The sequence below is a fragment of the Sinocyclocheilus anshuiensis genome, unplaced genomic scaffold (assembly GCF_001515605.1).
Source record: "Sinocyclocheilus anshuiensis isolate Anshui unplaced genomic scaffold, SAMN03320099.WGS_v1.1 scaffold332, whole genome shotgun sequence".
Lineage (NCBI taxonomy): Eukaryota > Metazoa > Chordata > Actinopteri > Cypriniformes > Cyprinidae > Sinocyclocheilus > Sinocyclocheilus anshuiensis.
Window position 1 is genome coordinate 133133 of NW_015554181.1, and position 21415 is coordinate 154547.

The window sequence follows — 21415 nt, forward strand, 5'->3', positions numbered from 1 at the left end:
CTGCAGTGCAACAGTACTCAATAAAACAGCCCCTCCTAACTTTACTTTTATAAGTGCCTGCAGAGCTGTTAGGAGAAGTGGAGGTGTAGCTGCTCTATTTAAAGATGTCTATCAATGCAAGCAAGCGTCATTTGGTCAGTACTTGTCTTTTGAATATCTAGGTATTGTGCTGAAAGGTGCTCCACACATTCTGTTTATCATTACTTACAGGCCTCCAAAATACTCTCCAGCCTTTGTTGAAGAGTTCACAGAAATGCTATCAATGATTTCCTCAGAGTTTGACTGTTTTGCTATTGCAGGGGATTTTAATATTCACATAGATAATGCAGAAAACAAAACTACAAAAGAAATTATAACTGTTTTAAACACTTTTGACCTGATTCAGCATGTGCATGAGCCTACACACAATCGTGGACACACTCTAGATTTACTCATCAATAGAGGTCTAAACATTTCATCCATTGTTATTAAGGATGTAGCACTATCTGATCACTTCTGTATTAGAATGCTACGTCAGAACTGATTGCACTGTATTTTATATATAATAATTTCCTATTTTTAAGTTTTAAATTCAATTTAAATAAAATTTGTAATCATTTTAAAAGTTTTTCAATTCCTTGTTTTATTGTTGTGATTATTTTTTATGATTATTTTACTTCATTTTATGTAAAGCACTTTGAATTACCATTGTGTATGAAATGTGCTATATAAATAAACTTGTCTTGCCTAAATATATATATATATATATACAGGTATATATAGATAGAAAATATAAAAATGTTATTAATATCATATAAAAACAAATATAAAAAACATATTAAATAAAATCCCAAACAGTTTATGGTGCCCACCGACTTCCATAGTTTTTAGGTAACTATTCTTTTAACCCTTAAATGCATGAATGTTTTGACCAACCATTATTACATATTCGGGTTTTTTGCGACCCCGGACCTCTATATCCTGCACGGATGGATCTCCAACTGCTGCAATAGCAAAAAACTCTCTTGATATTTTAAGGACAATTACAGAAGAATAGAATAAAGCATATTTCGTTACCTTTTGAAACTTAGAAGAGTTCAATTTGAGCAGATGATTTTACCATCGCTGTCATCGTCAGAGCGCACTTCCACAGTACATTCAGCATCTTGCTCATATTTGCGATCTTAACTATATTCACAAAACTATTGTTTTCAATAACTTCAAAATCAATATTTTGATCACTGGCAGCTTATTCACCACATCCACCATCAAATGACAGTGACATTTATATTTCATTGCGTACAGTAATTGCTCTGCAGTAAAGCCATTCAAACCAGTTAAATTTTTGCTGATGATATTCTTTTGTTTTATGCCCGTGGTAATTATGTGTGAAACATCTAACCTCGAGGAATATAGAGGGATTTAAGGGTTAAGAAAGAGAAAAGACGTTCTGGAACACATGTGGAAAACAGCAGAAATAGTGTCACATGATCTCAAATCATCTCTTACCCAGGAGGGACAGATCCTCGGCTGGCCGTCACCGTGATCCTCTGTGTTCCTGGCCGGTTCAGATTGTTCTGTCCATTAATAGTAAGCGCGTGTTTGGACGGCAGCGTCACGATTGCAGGAGCGCATGGGAAATTCACCCCGTTCATCTCCACCTTCCCGCCTCCTCCTCCTCCGCCTCCCACTGATATGTTGTTATGGTGACCCCTGGCAACGGTCGTCGCGGGCGACCAGAGGGAGGAGCCAGCGAAGGTGTTGCTCTGCCTGACGACACCGGTGGCTCCACCCCCGGTCCCGTATAGCTTCCTCCTCTGCTGCAGCGCCAGGATGGCGTTAGACGCGGCCCGCGTGCTGTGGACCAGCATGCACTGCTGACAGGTGCAAGGCGTTCCCGAGCTGGTGCCCACCGGCCAGGACTGGGATTTGGGGATGGATCCAGCGATGAGAGGGTAGGCCAGGTCCATCCGTCGGCGGATGCGCCGCTTCCTTTGGCTCTGCCGGTTGGTTTGGGACATCCCGTCGAAGTCCACCACATAGCTGAAGCCAAGAGAGCTCAGGTCCAGCCAGGGGTGCTGCTTCTCGTAGGCGTTCTGGATGCTGACGCACAGCTCCATGTCGTACGGCGTCCAGGAGCCGCAGTCGTTCTCCCATTCCCACACGATGCCCTTGCCTGGAGCTGAGGACGGGTCGTAGAAATTGCGCTGCACGGGACGCATTGTGCCTGTTGCGAGAGAGAGAGAGAGGATTAATAAAGAAACAATGCACAGCAAAAAAAAAATTTCTTTGTTCCTTTTCATTTCTGAAAAGTTGTGCATGGTGCAAAACTAAGTAACATTCATTTACATTTTTATGCATTTGGTGCATCATGCTTTTATCTAAAGTGACTTACGTCGCATTTTAGTTATGCTTCTGACTCAGTATTTCTGTCTTGTTTTCCAGACAGAAATACCTAAACATTCTTAAATCAAGATGCATTTTCTTGAAATGCAAAATGGCTTAAGATATTAAATCTCGTTTTCTGAAAAAATCATCAAAGCAACCAAAAGTCGCCAAAGCAACACTAAAATAACTAAAACTGTAATAATAAAAAAAACACTAATAAAAATTACAAAAACACAAAATTACTAAAACTAATACTACTAAAATAAAATTAAAATTTTAATAAGAAAATAATATTAAATAACAATATTGAAATGAAAACATTATTAATAAAAATATAATATATATATTTTTGTTTGTTTGTTTGTTTTTTTCAATATAACACTAACTCATCAAATCCACTCCCATTCATTTACCTGGAGAAATAGGGAACAATAGAAATATATTTCAGGCTGTAACCTAATAATATTTTTATTATTAATTAAAACAATATTTCCAAGAAAATGGATTCCATTTTAAGCATTTCAATTAGAGAGAAAAAAAAATCAGCATTGCGTAGTTCATTTTTTTTAATAATCCACTTATTCATTGAAATATTGTCATAAAAGAAAACCAACTAATTGCATTTACATCTTTACAAATGTGAGTTTAGTATTATATCTAACAGATTAGGGTCAGAAAAATAAACTTGAAGGGAAACCAAGACTCTTTTTCTGACTCCACTGGCAGATATTTTTTTCTTGTTTTAAGCAAAAACTCACTTCATTTTGATAATTATTTCAGAAAAAAAAACGTAATATCTTGAGTCATTTTGCTTTTCAAGTAAATGTGTATTGATTTAGGAATGTTCTGATATTTGATGCATAAGATGCAAGTAAGATGCATAACTTTAATGCAACATAAGTCACTTTGGATAAAAGTGTAATGCGCCGAATGCATAAAAACGTAACGTAACGTAACAATCTTGTTCATGCACCATGATACACTGCAGATTTAAAGCGAGAATCACCCAAAGTTTGTGCAATTAAAAACTGAAATAATAGTTCCACTGAATCCTAAGATAATAGACGGTCGCTTTCTCAGATGAGCATTCGATGTGAAGCTCCAGACGGGACGTGACGGGAGGAAGATGCATGGAGGAAGAGGAAGAGGAGAGGTGAAGGAGAGCAGCACTGCTCTGTTTTACGGCTCATTAAAGAGCAATTACAGTCACACACATGAGCTCATCCACACACTCACACACGACTGACCTTGAGTTTCCACAGCCCAGCCCTGACTTCCCCAGCCGAGGCGGATCGTAGCTTTATTACTGACCCCAGTTCTGACCGCAAAGTGTCACATCCTTAAACTCAATCTGAAGCGTTTCGTTAAAGCGGTCAATCTTTAACCAACAACCTTCCATATTCTCCCAGTTCCTCAAAGTATTGCTGCTGGTTAGGTTACAGGTGAAGTTTCGTATGCTTGTTCTCTACTGCATGAACATTTTCTACAAAAACAATGTGTTTGTATGACTAAAGATCAATTACTGCTGCATTACAAGCTCTTAATGCAGTTTTCCACGTGAGATTACCGGAGCATATCTATAAAAGCATAATATATTCTGATCAAACTCTTCAAAACATTAACTCTGATTATTTACACAGTGACAAATGAACGGGATGGGAATAAAAGAGTTCAAATTAGTTGTGATAAATTGTGAATATATTATTATACTGATTTTCATAATTTTATTAAACAGTAGGGAAAGCATCACTGAATTTATCAAATTTATTGCTAACAATATACCTGGAGAGATGAGAAATAGGAGTCTGTTACAAGCTGTTACCTACAAATACTTTGATTACCAGTAAATTAAAACAATATTTCTTAGCATTTCAATTAAACAGAGAAAAAAAAAAAATGTTTCTTTAAAATATGACAAAAAAAAAAACCTGTGTAAAATGATTTACAAATCTACCAGTTTATTGTGATGTGTGATCAGTTATTAACATCTTTAAAAGTGTGAGTTTATTATTTTATTGTATAAATTAATCCATACTTAGATTCTGTTTAAAGAATTTCAATTCACAGAGAAAAAAAGAAATCTGAATATTTCTTTAAAAAAAAGTCTTTAAAAAAATTGAGAAATTAACATCCTGTCAAATCAAAGTAGAAAAATCATTTAAAATCCATCCATTTTTTTGTGATATTGTGATAAAAGACAACCAACTAATGTGATTAATCATTAACATCTTTAAAAAAAAAAAGTGAGTTCATTATATATATTATATATTTTATAAATTGTCCCATTATTAGATCCCATTTGAAGCATTTCAATAAAAAAATACTAGAATTTTTCATGAAAAATATTTTTCCAAAAATGAGCATCCTATCAAATCAAGGTAGTAAAACTATTTAAAATCCACCCATTCATTGTGATATTGTGATAACTAATTTTTAAATGTTAAAAAAATGTGAGTTTATTATTGTGTCTTATAAATGAACCCATAAATGAAGGGAGATGAAAATGTGCTGTGTAACACGAATTACAGTCGACAGTTCTGGAGATTTGGGTCTTTGCTCATTTCCTGGATCTGCATGATAATATCTGCCCTCAGGCCTGATGGAGATGACCAGCCAGTCTGACTTTGCTCAGGCTCAGTGTGACGTACAGCAAGGACATGTGTGTGAAAACACACTAAACCGTGTGTACATACACACCATATAACATACAAAAAGATGCAAAGAAGTGTAAATCTGACGAGGTTTTACACTATTAAGAATATATAGTGATACACACACACACATATATAAGGGTCAAAGACGAAAAAGGGTTTAAGCATAAAAGCAATGTGTAATACTGCTTTAAATTGTTGTTTTTCCCCCAATTTTTTTTTTTAATTCTGTTTAATTTAATTGCAATTTTGTTTTTGTTTTTCCGAGCAAAAAATAAATATCATACATTTCCCTGATTTACAGAAGAGAGACACTAAAATGTCATTCAGTGTAACAATCTTGTCAGGCATATTTACAACAAAAATCAATTTATGACATATTAAAAGACTTTCAGCCCAAATACTAATTAGTGGTAATTTTACATTTTTAAAATTTTCCTCTATCCTAGGTTTTGCCCATTTATCAGTAAGAATTTTTTTTAACTCATTTAAAACACAATCAAATTTAATATGCTCCCTTATTCTTTTATTATATATATAATACTACAACAGTATGTTCTGTTCTCTGACTTCCACTGAGATCAACACTTGAACACAGAGTTAAGGAAAACACACACACACACACACACACAGTTTCTCCATGTCCTTCCTGTATGCGCTGGTCATATCCTGCCTGATCCTCCGATGATTTTCTCCTCATCTGTCCTCTTCTCTGAACCCAAACCTCACACTTTCCCTCACACTGGTTTCCGCTCTCTCTTCCTGTCAGTCTGCCTGGACCGCGGGGCGTTTTCTCTCAAAGCATCAGGCTTTTGACAAACAACATGAAGTCTGGACCAGTTAGCAGCTTATTCTGATCATTTACACATTATACATTATATTATATTATATTATTTTATATATTAACACTATCTCTTATTTTAATTCACCACTTCAACAATTGAAAACCTGCATATATGTGACTCTGGAGCACAAAAGCAGTCTTAAGTCGCTGGGGTATATTTGTAGCAATAGCCAACAATAAATTGTATGGGTCAAAATTATCCATTTCTCTTTTATGCCAAAAATCATTAGGATATTAAGTAAAGATCATGTTCCATGAAGATATTTTGTAAGTTTCCTACTGTAAATATATCCAAACTTAATTTTTGATTAGTAATATGCATTGCTAAGAACTTCATTTGGACAACTTTAAAGATGATTTTCTCAATATTTAGATTTTTTTGCACCCTCAGATTCCAGATTTTCAAATAGTTGTATCTCAGCCAAATATTGTCCTATCCTAACAAACCATACATCAATGGAAAGATTATTTATTCAGCTTTCAGATGATGTATAGATATCAATTTCGAAAAATTGACCCTTATGACTGGTTTTGTGGTCCAGGGTCACATATGAGGTAGTCTTATTTTAGTGTGATTTGAAGACCTGGAAAAGTCATGTAAATTAATAAAATCATAAAGCATCATGGATATTTTTAATAATTTTTGTATATTTTATACATTCTATATATTCTACATATATACAGAATTTTAAGTGATTTTAAGTCATTTATAAAGCTGGAAAGGTCATGCAAATAAACAAAATCATAAAGCACCATGGCCATTTCTATACATTATTTGTACAGTTAATACATTTATACATTTGTCTAGATATGCCAAGTTTTAAAATAGGCTATTATATTGAATATAAATTGAGAGTAAATCATATTTTTTACTAATAAATCACAAATGACTGGAAAAGGGGTCTTTGAATATTGTTGTATTTTTAAATTGGAATATTTTATATATTTTATATCAGTTAATGTTCCTTTTATTATAAAATATATAAAATTCTAAAATAATATTAATCACATATTAAATATATTTCTTACTTTAAATTCACACGCTCAACAACTGAAAACCTGGATATATGACTAGTTGATTTGTAAGTGATTTCAAGACCTGGAAAATAATAAAATGATTAAATCAATAAATCATTAAGTTAATAAAATTATAAAGCGCAATGGGTATTTTTATACGTATTCTACTTATGCCAAATTCTACAATATTTTACTGGGTATAAATTGAGAGTAAAAAAACAACCTGTTTTTTCATTCATAAATGACACAGGGTCTTCAAATATTGTTGTATTCTAATATTTTTCTTCAAATATTTTATATATTTAAAAAAATTATATTTAAAAAAAAAAACACATTTTTTAAATATATTTTTTATACATTTATACATTTCTCTAGTTATTCCAAGCCCCCAAAAATACTGAGAGTAAAAACTGAGAGCAAAAAATATATTTTTTAGATTCCTTATTAATCACTAACGACTGGAATATTGTTGTAAACGATGGTGGGTCTTCAGAAAGGTTTAGAACAGCTGCTGTTTCAATACAGACACAGACACAGACACAGATACATTACATGCCATTGCAACAGATACACACATTGGCTTCACTGCACTAGTGTGAATCTTGTGAGGCTGCTAGTTAGCAGAGAGTTACTGCAGAGCTTGCAGTTTAGCTGCAACACAAAAAGACTTAAAAGACTGTAGCTGTAAGCCATAAGAGCAGAACACACACACACACACACACACAGACGCATCGTGATCGTCTGTGCCAAAGGAAGCTGGTACAACAAAGTGTCCGCTGCCCCTGTGAACGCCAGCATGTGAGCGTCAGTGCCTGTTATGCCCACTTCACTAAACACACACACACACACACACATACTGTATGATGTACTACTGTAAACTCAGAGGTACAGTAGATGCTTTGCAGTGTTTCAGATAAGACCACTGTATTTCCTGCAAGAGAAAACCAAAGCGCATTATCTCACACACGCTCATGCACGTATTCGGTGGAAAACCCCGTCATAAACCAGAGCGCTTCAACACCTCCACTTTTCTCACACGCTATCTGTGGGCGGAGCCTCCAATCAAACTATCTGGGGGCGGAGCTTGTCATTTAGCTGCCTTCAAAACATGCCAGAAGGGTTTTTATTTCAGATGAGCTCCTGAATTGGGAGCATGCTTTACTTTACTTTATTATCCACGTTGTAGAAAATTGTCTCTGGCTTCACAGTACATCACCAACACACATATATATCTACACACATACACATGTATAAAAAAAAATAATACATCAGTCACTTGCATTTAAAATTTTGACAGCACTGGGCACGAAAGATAATTGGTAAACTTTCCTTGTCGCTCGTGGCATGCCTACAGCAAGTCAAAGAATTATGTGAAACGGGTAAAATAGTTAGCTAAAACTAAAACCATTAAAAAAAAGTTACTTGGAATAAAAAACGAACCTATTTTATTTTAACTAGTGGCAATGGAATCATTTCTCATCTTCATTTAGTTTGACTTTAAGTACAAAAATAAGTCAAACTGAAATAAACATGAATAAAAACTATTTAGACATTAAAAATAAACAAACTGTTAAAAATGACAAAATTACTAAACTTTAACTAAAATTAAAACGAAAACAGAATATACAAAAACAAACTATTTTAAACTATTCAAACTATTTAAAAAAAACGATAATTTCTCGATGATACTAACACTGGGTGATATTAATCATAGAGAATTTGCATTTTCACTTGCATTTCCTTTAAAAAAAATGCAAAAAAAACAAACAAACATAATTTTCTGGTTTGTTTTCCAGTCGCTGCATTGCTAAGAAGAACAAGCAACAAACCAGTTTTATTTTATCATCATTAATATAATAAGTACAGATATATAAAATGCATATAATAAATGTAATACAATATAATACAATTTTGTTTTTATTAATATTTTGAATTACATTTCATTTTAATTTTAGTACCTTTTGTTTTTGTTGTTTTTATTGATTGTTTTTATTTTATTGTTCATCAAAAAATATAATAAAATATCATACACTCAGTGTTTATTCATATTTAGAATGACTTTTTCTTTATATTTTCCATTTTCTTTTTGATTTGAATAAAACTTTTGTGTTTTTGTAATTTTTTTCATTTTTTTAAATATGTCTTTTCAGTTAACATTTATTTTAAGTAACAAAAGACTTTTTAGATTTTATTTAACTATAACAATCCTGTTTAAAATTTTGTGTCAGAAAGTAAAATAGTAGAACTAAAGGACGTGGCATGTTCTGCCTGATTAAAATTCACCTTGAGACTGCAGTTCCTTCTAAGAGCACCTTTGGCTGTCATTCCTAATGAGCAAAGTGGAAACTGTGGCCGTACGCTACTCCATTCTGGATCGGCCGCATGGGGAGCTGCTGCCAAAAAGCATCTGGCTGATATTATTCATCTCACCAGTCAAGACAAGACAAGTGCTGACCAGACAGAGAGAGAGAGAGAGAGACAGAGAGAGGTGTCTTGGCTCTCCTACATCACCTTTACAGGTTAATTGTTTTAAAATGCTTCAGTGTGCAAACTTTAAGCACGGTATTAATGCAGAAAAGGTTGCAGTAATGAACTGCCCTGCAAGTTCAACAACTCATCTGTCAGACAGCCGGTAAATACACACATGACACCTAAAGCTGCTGTGTCTGATGTTTAGATAGTTTCTGGTGTGTTCAAACTCAACCAATGATGTGAGTTTGGAGGCGGGGCTATCTGTGTGCCTGACGAATAGAAGATGAGGGGAGGAGCACAAGGAAACCTGTTTGGAAACAAGCATCGTTTTTTTTTTTACAATAGGGTGTGTTTCATTAATGGTGCAGAAATTAACTAGCAGCTCCAACATAAACTAGTATTCAAAAGTTTAGGGTTTCAATGTTTTTGAAATAAGTCTCTTCTGCTCATCAATGCAACATTTATTTGATCAGAAATGCTGTAAAAATGCGAAATATTATTAGAATGTAAAACAGCTGTTTTCTATGTGAATATGTGTTAAACTGTAATTTATTTCTGTGATGCGCAGCTGAATTTTCAGCATCATTACTCCAGTCTTCAGTGTCACATGATCTTCAGAAATCATTCTAATATGCTGATTTGCTGCTCGAGAAACATTTCTGATTATTATCAATGTTGAAAACAGTTGTGCTGCACCATATTTTTGTGGGAACCGTGATGCATTTTATTTTTCAGGATTTTTTGATAAATAGAAAGCTGAAAAGAACAGAATTTATTTGAAATAGAAATCTTTTGCGACATTATAAATGTCTTTACTGCCACTTTTCATCAATTTAATGCATCCTTGATGAATAAAATAATTAATTTCTATAAAAAGACCCCAAACTTCTGAACCCTTGTTTTGTTTTCTGGGAAACTGCTCTCTACACGTTACCTGTTCACACAGTCACACTCGTAAGTTTCATTCTCAGTAAGAATTCGAAGGTATGAGACTCTATGCACGTAAATGTCCTACAAAAAACACTTACACAACACAAACTTGTATTCAAAGAAGACACTCACACATTTGTGACCACACACCACACACACATCCAGTTCACACATCAGTTTCTCACGGTCAAAGCAGATCTGTGAAAATCTTAACATGCCAACTATCCGTCTCTGAGGTAAACCGAAACATCACAGCCAATCACACACACACAAAACACAATCGATCATGACCTGACCCCTCACCTCTAGAAACACATGCCATCTACTTTCTGGCAGATGAACTATTTGACAGCAGCATGAAGGGCAAAAAGTAGCCAGATGCATAAAACATAATTTAAGACCAAGCAGAAACGCCTGCCAACCTGCTGCTTTGGCACTGGACTGAAATAAAGCTCTATGTTCTTGGTCAGAGCTCACAGCCAATCAGATATCACACAGCCTAATTAATATTCATGACCCAAGAGTGGCTGGCCAACCAGGGACCACAGGCTATTATGACTGAATTAGAGTCACACTATTAGTCACACTAATTTTCAATATGTTTGCCATGGCATATTATTTTATTGCATTTGTTATGAAATATAAGTAAATTACAGAATTTATCTCTGCCACAGTTGACTGACAATCATAAAAGTCATGACACCATGGTTTGTCAGGTCAGTTTATAATGATTTTCAGTGAGTGACAGCGATTGTCCTGATAAAAATAATTATGCAAATTAGCAGCTATGCGACACCTACTGCAGTTACGAACTCGTTATCCGGCAAAATATTTATTTTTAGCTGCAAGAACTGATTCCTTTTCAAAACAAATTCTTAAAAAATTTTTTGAATTTTTATTTTTCAATCCTATTTGTAATCTGATTTGCTTTTTTTTTTTTTTTTTTAAATAACTGAGAATTATAAAGGTTCTTCTTTTTTAAGAATTATAAAGGTCAACATGTTTTCTTAAAATATGCGGAATAAGAAATGAGTTCGCAATCCAAAATCCTTACAAATGCTGGAATTACTATTAAAAATTAAATTTTAAAATAATAATAAGGATGTAGTATGACAGACGCTGGCTTAAAGTTAAAAGAAAAAAATTATAAGTAAACAAATAAATGATTCAATTAAAATGAATGGATAAAAAATTTATAAATAAATACAAATAAATAATCTTAATAATAACAAAAATAACCTGGTTTATAATTAATGATATTAAAATAATGATGAAAATGTAAATCAGACAGACATTGATTTACAATAATAAAAATAAAAATAAATATTTAAATAAAAATAAAAAATAAATCAAATTAATTAATAAATTCGCGATATAATAATAGTAATAATAATCTGATTTTCTACAGTTATTACCATTTACGCAGCCCATTGTTAATGTTACATGTTCTAAGGTATGCAACTACTGTTTTTTTATATTGGTTGGCTGATATTTAACATTAATATTAATATTGATTTAATACTGACTGGCAGATCCTGCACGCCCTTCAATACTGCATATTTCTGGCCTGCTGTAAAGTACACACTTCACACAAAACAGTCACTTTTCAAATCTGTGTGAGACGTGTAAGAGAAGACGTCTACAGCGCTGCAGAAAACCACAGACTCTCTCCTGAGACAAACAGATCAATTCAGTCTGGCCAGAGATCAAACCCCATTCAAACACACACAATCACATCTCGCACTGCCATTCATCACACACACACACACACACACACACACACACACAGAGCAGTCATTACTTATCAGAGATGTAATGAAACCTCTAACAGTGGATAATAAAGTTGAGTGTGTTCATCATCCGGCTCCAGACGCGAATGATTCCTCAAATCAAGAGAGCTGTGCTGCTACTTTACTATTTCCAGATGCGGGACCAGAAAACAGCTGAAAAAAACCAAAGTAACCACAGAATAACATGCAAAAACAAAAACAAAAAATTTGCAACCATAGCAACGCCCTGGCAACCACACACAGCAACTGCATAGCAACACCCTGGCAACAATCTAAAGCACCATAGCAACACCCTAGTAAAACAATAAGAACACCCTTGCTACTGCATAGTAACATGCTAAAAATACATGCAAAAAATGAGAAATCCCTAGCAACTACATAAAAACTTGTTAAAAACATCGTAGAAACCGCATATCAATGCCCTGGCAGCCATCCACAGCACCATAGCAACTGAATAGCAACACCCTGACAACCACTAAGGACACACTTGCCACTAAATAGCACCATGCTAAAAAAAAACATTTAGAAAACCCTAGCAACTACATAAAGCATGTTTAAAAACACCTTAGAAACAACACAGCAACACCCTAGAAACAATCCACAGCACCATAGCAACTGCATAGCGACACTCTGGTAACCAATCTAAACCCCTTAGTGACTACATAACAAAATGCAAAAAAAATATATATATATTTAGAAAACCCTAGCACCTGCATAAATACATGGTTAAAAACACATTAGAAACAACACAGCAATGCCCTGGCAACGATCCATTGCACTACAGCAACTGCATAGCAACACCCCAACAACCAATCAGAATACACTAGATACTGTTCTACATCGTAACATGCTAAAAAAATTAAAACCATAGCAACAGCATTAAAAATGACAAAAACGTCTTTAGCAACCACATAGCAACGCCCTGGCAACCATCCGCACCACCATAGCAACACCCTGGTAAACAATAAGAATACCCTTGCTACTGCATAGTAATATGCTAAAAATACATGCTAAGAAAATCACAAATCCCTAGCAACTGCATAAAAACATGGGCAAAAATTTAGAAAACCCTAGCAACTACATAAAACATGCTTAAAAACACCTTAGAAACAACATAGCAACACCCTGCCTGGAAACAATCCACAGCACCATAGCAACTGCACAGCAACACTCTGGTAACCAATTCAAAAACCTTAGAGACTACATAACAAAATGCTAAATAATAAATAAATAAATAGAAAGCCCTAGCAACTGCATGAATACATGGTTAAAAACACCTTAGAAACAACATAGCAACACCCTGGCAACAATCCACAGCACTACAGCAACTGCATAGCAACACCAGGACAATCAGTCAGAATATAGGCTGTTCTACACAGTAACATGTCAAAATAATGTTGAAAATCATAGCAACAGCATTAAAAATGACAAAAACATCCTTAGCAACCACATAGCAACACCCTGGTAACCAGTCACACACCTTAACGTCTCATTTGAGACGAGCAGCACTCACATGAAACTCTTTTCCACATGTACTGCATCCCACATGAAATAAGGCTGAGGAAACAAGGAATTCTGGTCTTGTAATTTTCTCTGCAGGCCTGAGTGATGTCAGTATGACCTTAGCGACCAGCTGCTGTTTACTAGACTCAATCCCATACTGCATACTTACTGCACATGAGGAAACCTCAAAGAAAATCACTCATATCCAAGCAGTAAGGGAGGGACACCAGCACTACACACACACACACACAGATAAATGTCAGAACTCTACAGTCTATAAAGAGAGCTCCATCTGGAAGAACCAGGACACCTAAAATAAGCATGCATACATACATATAATCCAGAATATTACACAAGCGCTCCAAACCTTTACACACACACAAACACATGTGGGCCTATAAAGGCTATATGCAGTACACTCTCAGAAAAAAAGGTACAAAAGCTGTCACTGGGGCAGTATCTTTTCAAACAATACTATTATGTACCATTTTAAGTACTAAAATATGTATGCTTTCGATACAAATATGCACCTTTAAGGTATTTATATGCACGCTTCAGGGCTAAATAAGGTCCAAAAAGGTATCTTTTGAAAGGGTCCCGTCCCAGTTACAACTTTTGTACCTTTTTTCTGAGAGTGTAGCTACAATTGATCTAAGAGAACTGATTTTACTCATAACTATGGCTGCAACTAACGATTATTTTTATAATCAATTAGTTGGCCGGTTATTTTTTTGATTAATCGGATAAAGAGCCTTTCTTTTTTACTGACAAAATACACAAATTCCACATGTTGCCCAATGCTGTCCTTCAAACAGACTTGCCAACTAAATGCTATAAGCATATTGTATGGTGAATATATCTATAGCTTTGCTATACATTATGTGCAAAAAGAGTTATAAAGCACAGTTTAAATGGAGAGCTTAAGTAGACAAACGGACAAAGGACAGTTTAAATCCCTACTCTAAAAATGGAGATGATGATAAATCATCATTAAAGATGAATAAAGAAAAACACAAATTCGGTGTTAACAGATGAGAGGAATGGTCTGCATGACCACACATTAAAAATGCTTGAATTACATGTTGACTTTTAACCCTAAATTTAACATCTAATAACAGATATTTCAGCAAAATGAATATTTTATATAAAATGAATTAATTTTCCCCCTCTCTACTGCGTTCAGTCTGTTTGAAGCGCCGCCGTTCGTTCAGTAAATTCAGTTTAACGCAGACTTTCAGGATGGGCCTTCATGCAAAATAGAAACGCATGCATGAATATGTAACATTTACAGATAAGGATATAACCGTAAAATTAAAGTTTTGCGCTGAGGAATCATATCACGCATTAAACACACACATCTGTCAAAGCGCTTGACAGGATGAGCCATGTTAAACATTATGCTAAAGCATTAGTTTGAAGTTTAAAATAAAGCATTCGCATGTTTTGGGCAGCTTGGATCACGCACTCTTCCTGAAGCAGCTCACTCTGTTTCTTCCACTATTAGATTCATTTCGTCCATAGAAATGCGTTATTCAGTGGTATAATTTGACACAACTGGTGGAAGTTTTCCGTGCACGGTGGGCAGATGCGACTAATCGATAATGACATCCGTTGTCGATGATTTTCATTATCGATTAGTTGTTGCAGCCCTACTCATAACTCAATTTTGACAAAGTACTTACTGCTTTTCAAACATTGATTTTCGATATGCATCTCTATATTTATAAGGTTCCTGAAAAATTCCAAGTACAACCGAAATCTATTCTACAGACACCCCTAAATAGTCTGAATGGGCAATTTTTTACAGTTCTAGAAAAGTGTTTTATGTGAAGGAGAATATCTCCTTTCAGAGTGGACATTGAGCTTTGTAACCTTGCAGATCTTTTTATGCTAAAAAACAGCGACATTACACACTAACTAAAGTTGAAAAAGAGAAAAGGCATAATAGGACCCTTATTCAAATGCACTTAAATGAAGACTTGCCATAGTGTTGTATTGTTTTTAGATAATGCTCATTAAAATTACTTCTGACCAACCACAATAAAAGAAAACCTTCTGCATGGTTAGAATTTTAAAATCTCCCAAAGGGAGGTTCTGTCAGATTTAGCTCATGTCTTGGGGCAATTTATGTCCCACAAGTATTACTACAGTAAACCCTTACACACACACACACACCGAGTCATCTGGAAGTTGGTGGAGCCGTAAAACCACAGAGTCAGGGGTCATCATACAATGAGAGACGTTGATTTCTCATTTTAGGTTTAGCCTGGTTTTACGGATTACCCAGAAGACCAAAAAGAGTCTGAAAGAGTTTCTCTTTTAAATTCACAGAGGAAGTGCTTCCATTTAAACAACCTTCCTGCTGAAAAGTGCAGGTTTGAACAGTTTTGAATTTGCATGCTGGTCCAAGCTGGTTTTTCTACTTAGTTCTAGCACTATGTTGTTTTCCAGCAAAATGTAATGAAACTTTCTGAACAAGTCTTGCTGGTTAAATTAACTGATCAAATGTACACCTCAATGTAATGGATAAAGGTGTCTGCCAAAGGCTTAAATGCAAATGAAATTGTCTAATAGTATATTCCATTAAAATTCAAGATATTAAACTAGTTTAAAAGCCTACGCTGCAAAAAAAAAAAAAGATTTCCTTACTTAAAGGGGTCATATGATGCTTTTTTAAAGATCATTATTTTGTGTATTTGGTGTACCAGAATATGCTGACATGGGTAGATATGTGGGGGCGTGTTAGAACGAGCCGTTTCAGGGGGGTGTGGCAGAGTCTTAACTTTGATAAAGAATATCTCTTTGGTTTTGAGACTTTAGTCTTTGCAACTTCAGGGATCTTATCTATGCACAATCAGCTTGTAACACTCCAAAGAGAAAGGAAAACTTGAAATCGCATCATATGACCCCTTTAAATATTTTTGTCTTGTTTAAAGTACAAGACAAAAACCTTTTTGAAAAAAAGGTAAAAACAACAAAAATAATAAAAAACTACAAAATTACTAAAAAATTAAATAAATGTAATATGAAAGCAGAAAATATATAAAGTCTAATTAAAAATATTAACAAACTACAATAGTATCTGAACATTTTTAAATCAACAAACATTTATTTGAGTTTTTTTTTTTTTTTAAAGATCTGCCAATGCGTTAAAAAAAAAAAAGCTTAATTCAAAGGGAAAACTAGTTTTGTTTTTATTAGATATCTGTTATTGTTTTAATAATAAAGTCACTTAATTGTAATCTTTTTTCTTTCTTTCTTTTTAAAATACTAATCATATGTGATTTTGCTTCTTAATTCCCAAGTATCTTTATTTAAGTATGTTTAGATAATTTATTGAAAAATAAGACTAAAATACTCTTTTCCTGTGTAATATTGTGGTTTCAAAGCAATCAGCATCCAGATCACATGGCAGCAACATCAAACCTAATGTGTGCCATCTTTACAGTACTTTCTCTTTGAGCTAGTTTGATACAGGAACGTTTACTCAACCCATGAAAGTTTGAGGTCGGGACTATCTGTTTGTCTGACCAAACTCTGAAGGAAAACATGAATTTTGCAGTACTTTTTAGTGGTGTTATTGCCATAGAAATGGACATTTTCACACTCAAAAGTTGTGCTGTAATGAACAAAAACATGCACCAAAATAACACAGCTTGGTTTTCCACGGAGCATCCCATGTGTCCTAATTTAACCCTGAACCGTTCTACTTTAGGTCATTTGTTCTCTCATGACGGAAAACAGTGGCCTGCGGCAATGGCATCATGCGAACAGAGAGCCCTGGGGACGCGCCAATCTGTGTGTGTGTGTGTGTGTGTGTGTGTGTGTGTGTGTGTGTGGACAGAGTCTTCAGAGAGTATCTGCTTTTGGTAGGAACTGCACAGATTTTCCAAACAGTCCAAAACCCCTCAAGCTGTCTTTGTTCATCTTGTTGACTTCAAATGCAACATAGCGCAAACACACACACATGCATTCATGCACTATCACACGAGTGCATCCTCAAACGATCCGTTCAGTCTCTCCTCTGATGCACTTTTGCTGAACGTTTAACCTTGAAAGGTGTGCTTTTGATGTGTGGGAACTGTAGTAAGTGGTTATATAGCAGTCTACACATTTACTGTGCTCAAGTCCTCTTGGGAAGTTCATGTTTACAAGTTGGGATGTCGTAATTATGACATCAGATGCGAGTCACTTTAATCAGAACAAGATGGCAATGTAACATTTCTACCAGATTTTCAGAAAAATATTTTTTGTAGACTACTTCTTTAAAATGATTAATAAAGAATGCACACACTAACTGTGTTTTTGCTTTTTTATGCATTTATTCTATATCTGAAGGTGCTGTAAATTTAATCATTATATATAAGCTATATAAAGCTAGGTAAGTTGCATGTATAAAATACATGCACAATAATTACAATAAAATATGCATAATGATTCAATTTTAATAATAACTGATAAACCTTCAAAGACACACCTGCTGTGAGCTCTGAGGTTAATCGATTGTTTATGCTTTTGTTGAACTCATCTGTTCACATTAATTCGACTTTTTAAAATAATTACGTTAAATAGCAAAAATTTGTAGTGAAAAACCACATTACCCATGATGCTGTGCACAAAATCCCACCAATCAGACAGTCGCATTAAGCAAATTGCAAGAGAGATCTTTAGCTCCGCCCACTCCCATGAAACGCTGTGAATGATGTAATCGAGTCAATCTGTGCACTCAAAATAATTTAATGTTTGTATAGCTATGCATATTTTGCAGAAAAACTTAAAATATATTGTATCTATAAATACAACCAAAAAACTTTAAATTAATAGTTTTATTTTTCTCCATCATATTAAATTCAATTATATCATTCGCAACGCTTCATGGGATTGTAGTTCTTTCCCTCATGTAAGCAGTTAAGTTCACAGACTTGTATCTTTGCCTTTTTTGTCCGTTTTCAAATAGTTTTTGCTTCAAATCAAAGTTTATAATGTTGTGACTCTTCGTAGCTGGTTGGTTTGGTTCGTAGAGTATAATGCTTTAAAGAAGACTTTTTTAAAATCCCCATGGGAAAAATAATTTCGGAACCGCAGCGCCACTGAAAAAGTGGGCGGGCACTAATGCAGTCTATTGGCGATTGGTTCTTTATTTAGAAGGCGGGGCTTATTCTGTGTTGCAATTTCTCCCATTCATAGTAAAAGCACACTGTCTTAGTATATCTTAAGACTTTGCTTGAATGCACCTGACATGATAATTACGAACTTCCCAAGAAGGCTTGAATGCACCGAATTTGAGGAAGCTTTCATGTGCATTCAACGTTTGCAACATGACTTGAATTCACCGATTCACATTTCACAATTCAAATCCACTTTACATAGGATAAGTAAACAACAAGTCTCTGTGACTCACCTGTGTCTTGTCTGAACTGATGCATGGACTGCAGGTCTATGACGTAGGGTGCGAGCTGCGCATCCACCTGCCCCAGTATGACGGTCCCTCGTGCGTCTCCCTTCAGGACGTTTTCGATGTGATGACAAACAGCGGCGTTGTACGGCCTCCAGCGGCCGTGTTCGTTCAGCCATTCCCAAACCACCACCCTAGCCATGCTCTGAGACGAGTATCCGCCTCCCAGAACTCCAGAGCCGGGTCGAGCCATTTGATTCAACTCCACACCAACAGCAAACAGTATGGACTTCGTCCCAATATACGCAGCGAAAAACGTTCCAATAGAATGTTCCTATTGAAAACACATTGTGAAGATTCAAAACTCTTGACTTTGCTTAAGAACGAGCGCACAAACTGCAGAAGTCAATGCACGTCCTTCAGCAAAACGAATTAGACGCTGCTCTGTTCACATGAGGGATCCGCCGCTGTAATTGAGTTTGCCCACATAAACTAGATTAGTCTCTAGTATTCCAGCTCTGGAAGTAATCATGCTCTCCGAAGTAACTCCTCCTCAGCAGAATAATCCAAAATAGATGAGCTGAGACGGAGTCCAGTCACTGCTAGCGATGCTCAGATAATCCTGCAGTCCTGAAGTCCAGTTTTCTGGTCTAGATCCAGTTGAAGGAGAACACGCTGCTCTTGGACAGGACTGCCAGTTTTTGCATCCACATGGTCTGCAATACTATTGCGTATGTAATGAGACAGAAAAAGAGAGTGAAAATCAGCCCAAAAATATATAAGCAAACTTCATTTATTTGAAGGTCCCACTATATAGTTGTAGAATTATCATTAAAAAGAATGAATTTATCATTGGCTGCTGTGCTCTTTCATCAGTGGTGTCATACCTACAGTAGATAAATCTAATGCATATCTAAATAATAAATCTTTTTTTTTTTTTTGCCATTTTTGTGTTGCAGTAACACCACTTGCATTAAAATCTGTGATTGCTTTCATGCGAAAATAGTAAATTAATAACTTTATTTTAAATGAAATCTAATTCATATTATTTTAAAAAACAAATAAAATGTATTATTTTTTAAACAGGAAAATTATGCGTTATGAAACATGTGCATGCATGTTAAAATTGTTTTAATAATTTTAAATGCATTTACATATTAATTATAAGATCATATAGTATTTCAAGTAGCCTAGGAGTTTTTTTTTAAAACATAATAGTTTTTACAGGAATTGTTTTCATCGCAGTTTGACTTTTGCCATCAGTAGGTGATACTGTGAACTGCATGCAAAACCTGTAGCAAATCATGTCAGACATATGCGTGTGAACATGATATACTGAAAACACACATATGCATACAGAGAGCGAGAGATCCCTCTCCTCCTGGTACCCATGAGCCCTTTAACAAACCCTAAGGAAAGATCCTGTATCAGTGATCAATAACTGCAGACCTCTGATGATTTACATGATAAACTCATCATAAATCCAAAAGAAACCCGTGTTCTTCTCAGCGCAAACCAATCCCGAATGAATCGCATGTGGCCTCGAATCTGGTCTATTATAAGCCAGTTCTAGCCAAACATCTGTCTGAGGTCCGTTTTAACGGGCATGCGTGTGAAAGAGCCGGTTCTGCTCATAAATCCGCTCTCGATTCATCTTCATTTACGAACAAATGATCTCTTTCTTCTCCATATGGGCTCCAGCTCCGCGTCTCCTCCGGATTTGATCATCAGAATCTCATCAGTGCATCACACCGAAGCAAACGGGACGATTTTGTCCACTAAAGCGTTTCGCAAAGCGAGAATTCATTACTAGATTATGAAATAAGGAAATGTGCGCGCTTACGGATCTCTAGGAATAAATGGGACGCACATGAGCCATGATGAATTCATTTATACAGGCTCATTCTGAATACGACATCTCACATGGATAGGAGATTCGTGTTATTTCGTATCTGGTGTTTTACCTCAGCACAGACGCAGAAATGAGGAAAAATGAATCAGTCACCTGTGATGTGAAGCGTCTCCGCCGAACCGGAGGTCTGATCCTGAATAACGGACGAGAAAATGAAAGACTGAATGAGCGAAGTGTTTCTAGATCACATTCCCGACGCTAAACGAGCAGAAGAGAGTCGGAATTCACCGTGTTCTGCTGTCTATGAGCTCTATTGGCTGTTGCTCATGTTGTGCGCATCCTCCGCCGCCTGACTGTTGCTTGTGTGTGTGTGTGTGTGTGTGTGTCTGGAAAGAAGCAGCAGTTTCAGCATGAGAAAATCTGATTTTCCGTCCATATCATGTTGTGCGCATCCTCCGCCGCCTGACTGTTGCTTGTGTGTGTGTGTGTGTGTGTGTGTGTGTGTGTCTGGAAAGAAGCAGCAGTTTCAGCATGAGAAAATCTGATTTTCCGTCCATATGACCTCGTGTGTGCCTTCCACCGCTCAGAAATCCC

General features: G+C 35.4%; 1 protein-coding gene across 1 annotated transcript in view; it reads right to left on the reverse strand.

Annotated features, from left to right (window-relative positions):
- Window positions 1–21160, reverse strand: part of LOC107671029 (E3 ubiquitin-protein ligase DTX1-like) — a 48794-nt gene extending 27634 nt beyond the window's left edge. The window contains exons 1-3 of the mRNA XM_016463863.1: window positions 20975–21160; window positions 18976–19693; window positions 1489–2206 (exon numbers count right to left, since the gene is read on the reverse strand). Of these exons, the coding sequence (XP_016319349.1) occupies window positions 1489–2206; window positions 18976–19222 (965 nt within the window). The 5' untranslated portion in view covers window positions 19223–19693; window positions 20975–21160. The remainder of the gene's footprint in view (window positions 1–1488; window positions 2207–18975; window positions 19694–20974) is intronic.
- Window positions 21161–21415: the final 255 nt, after the last annotated feature.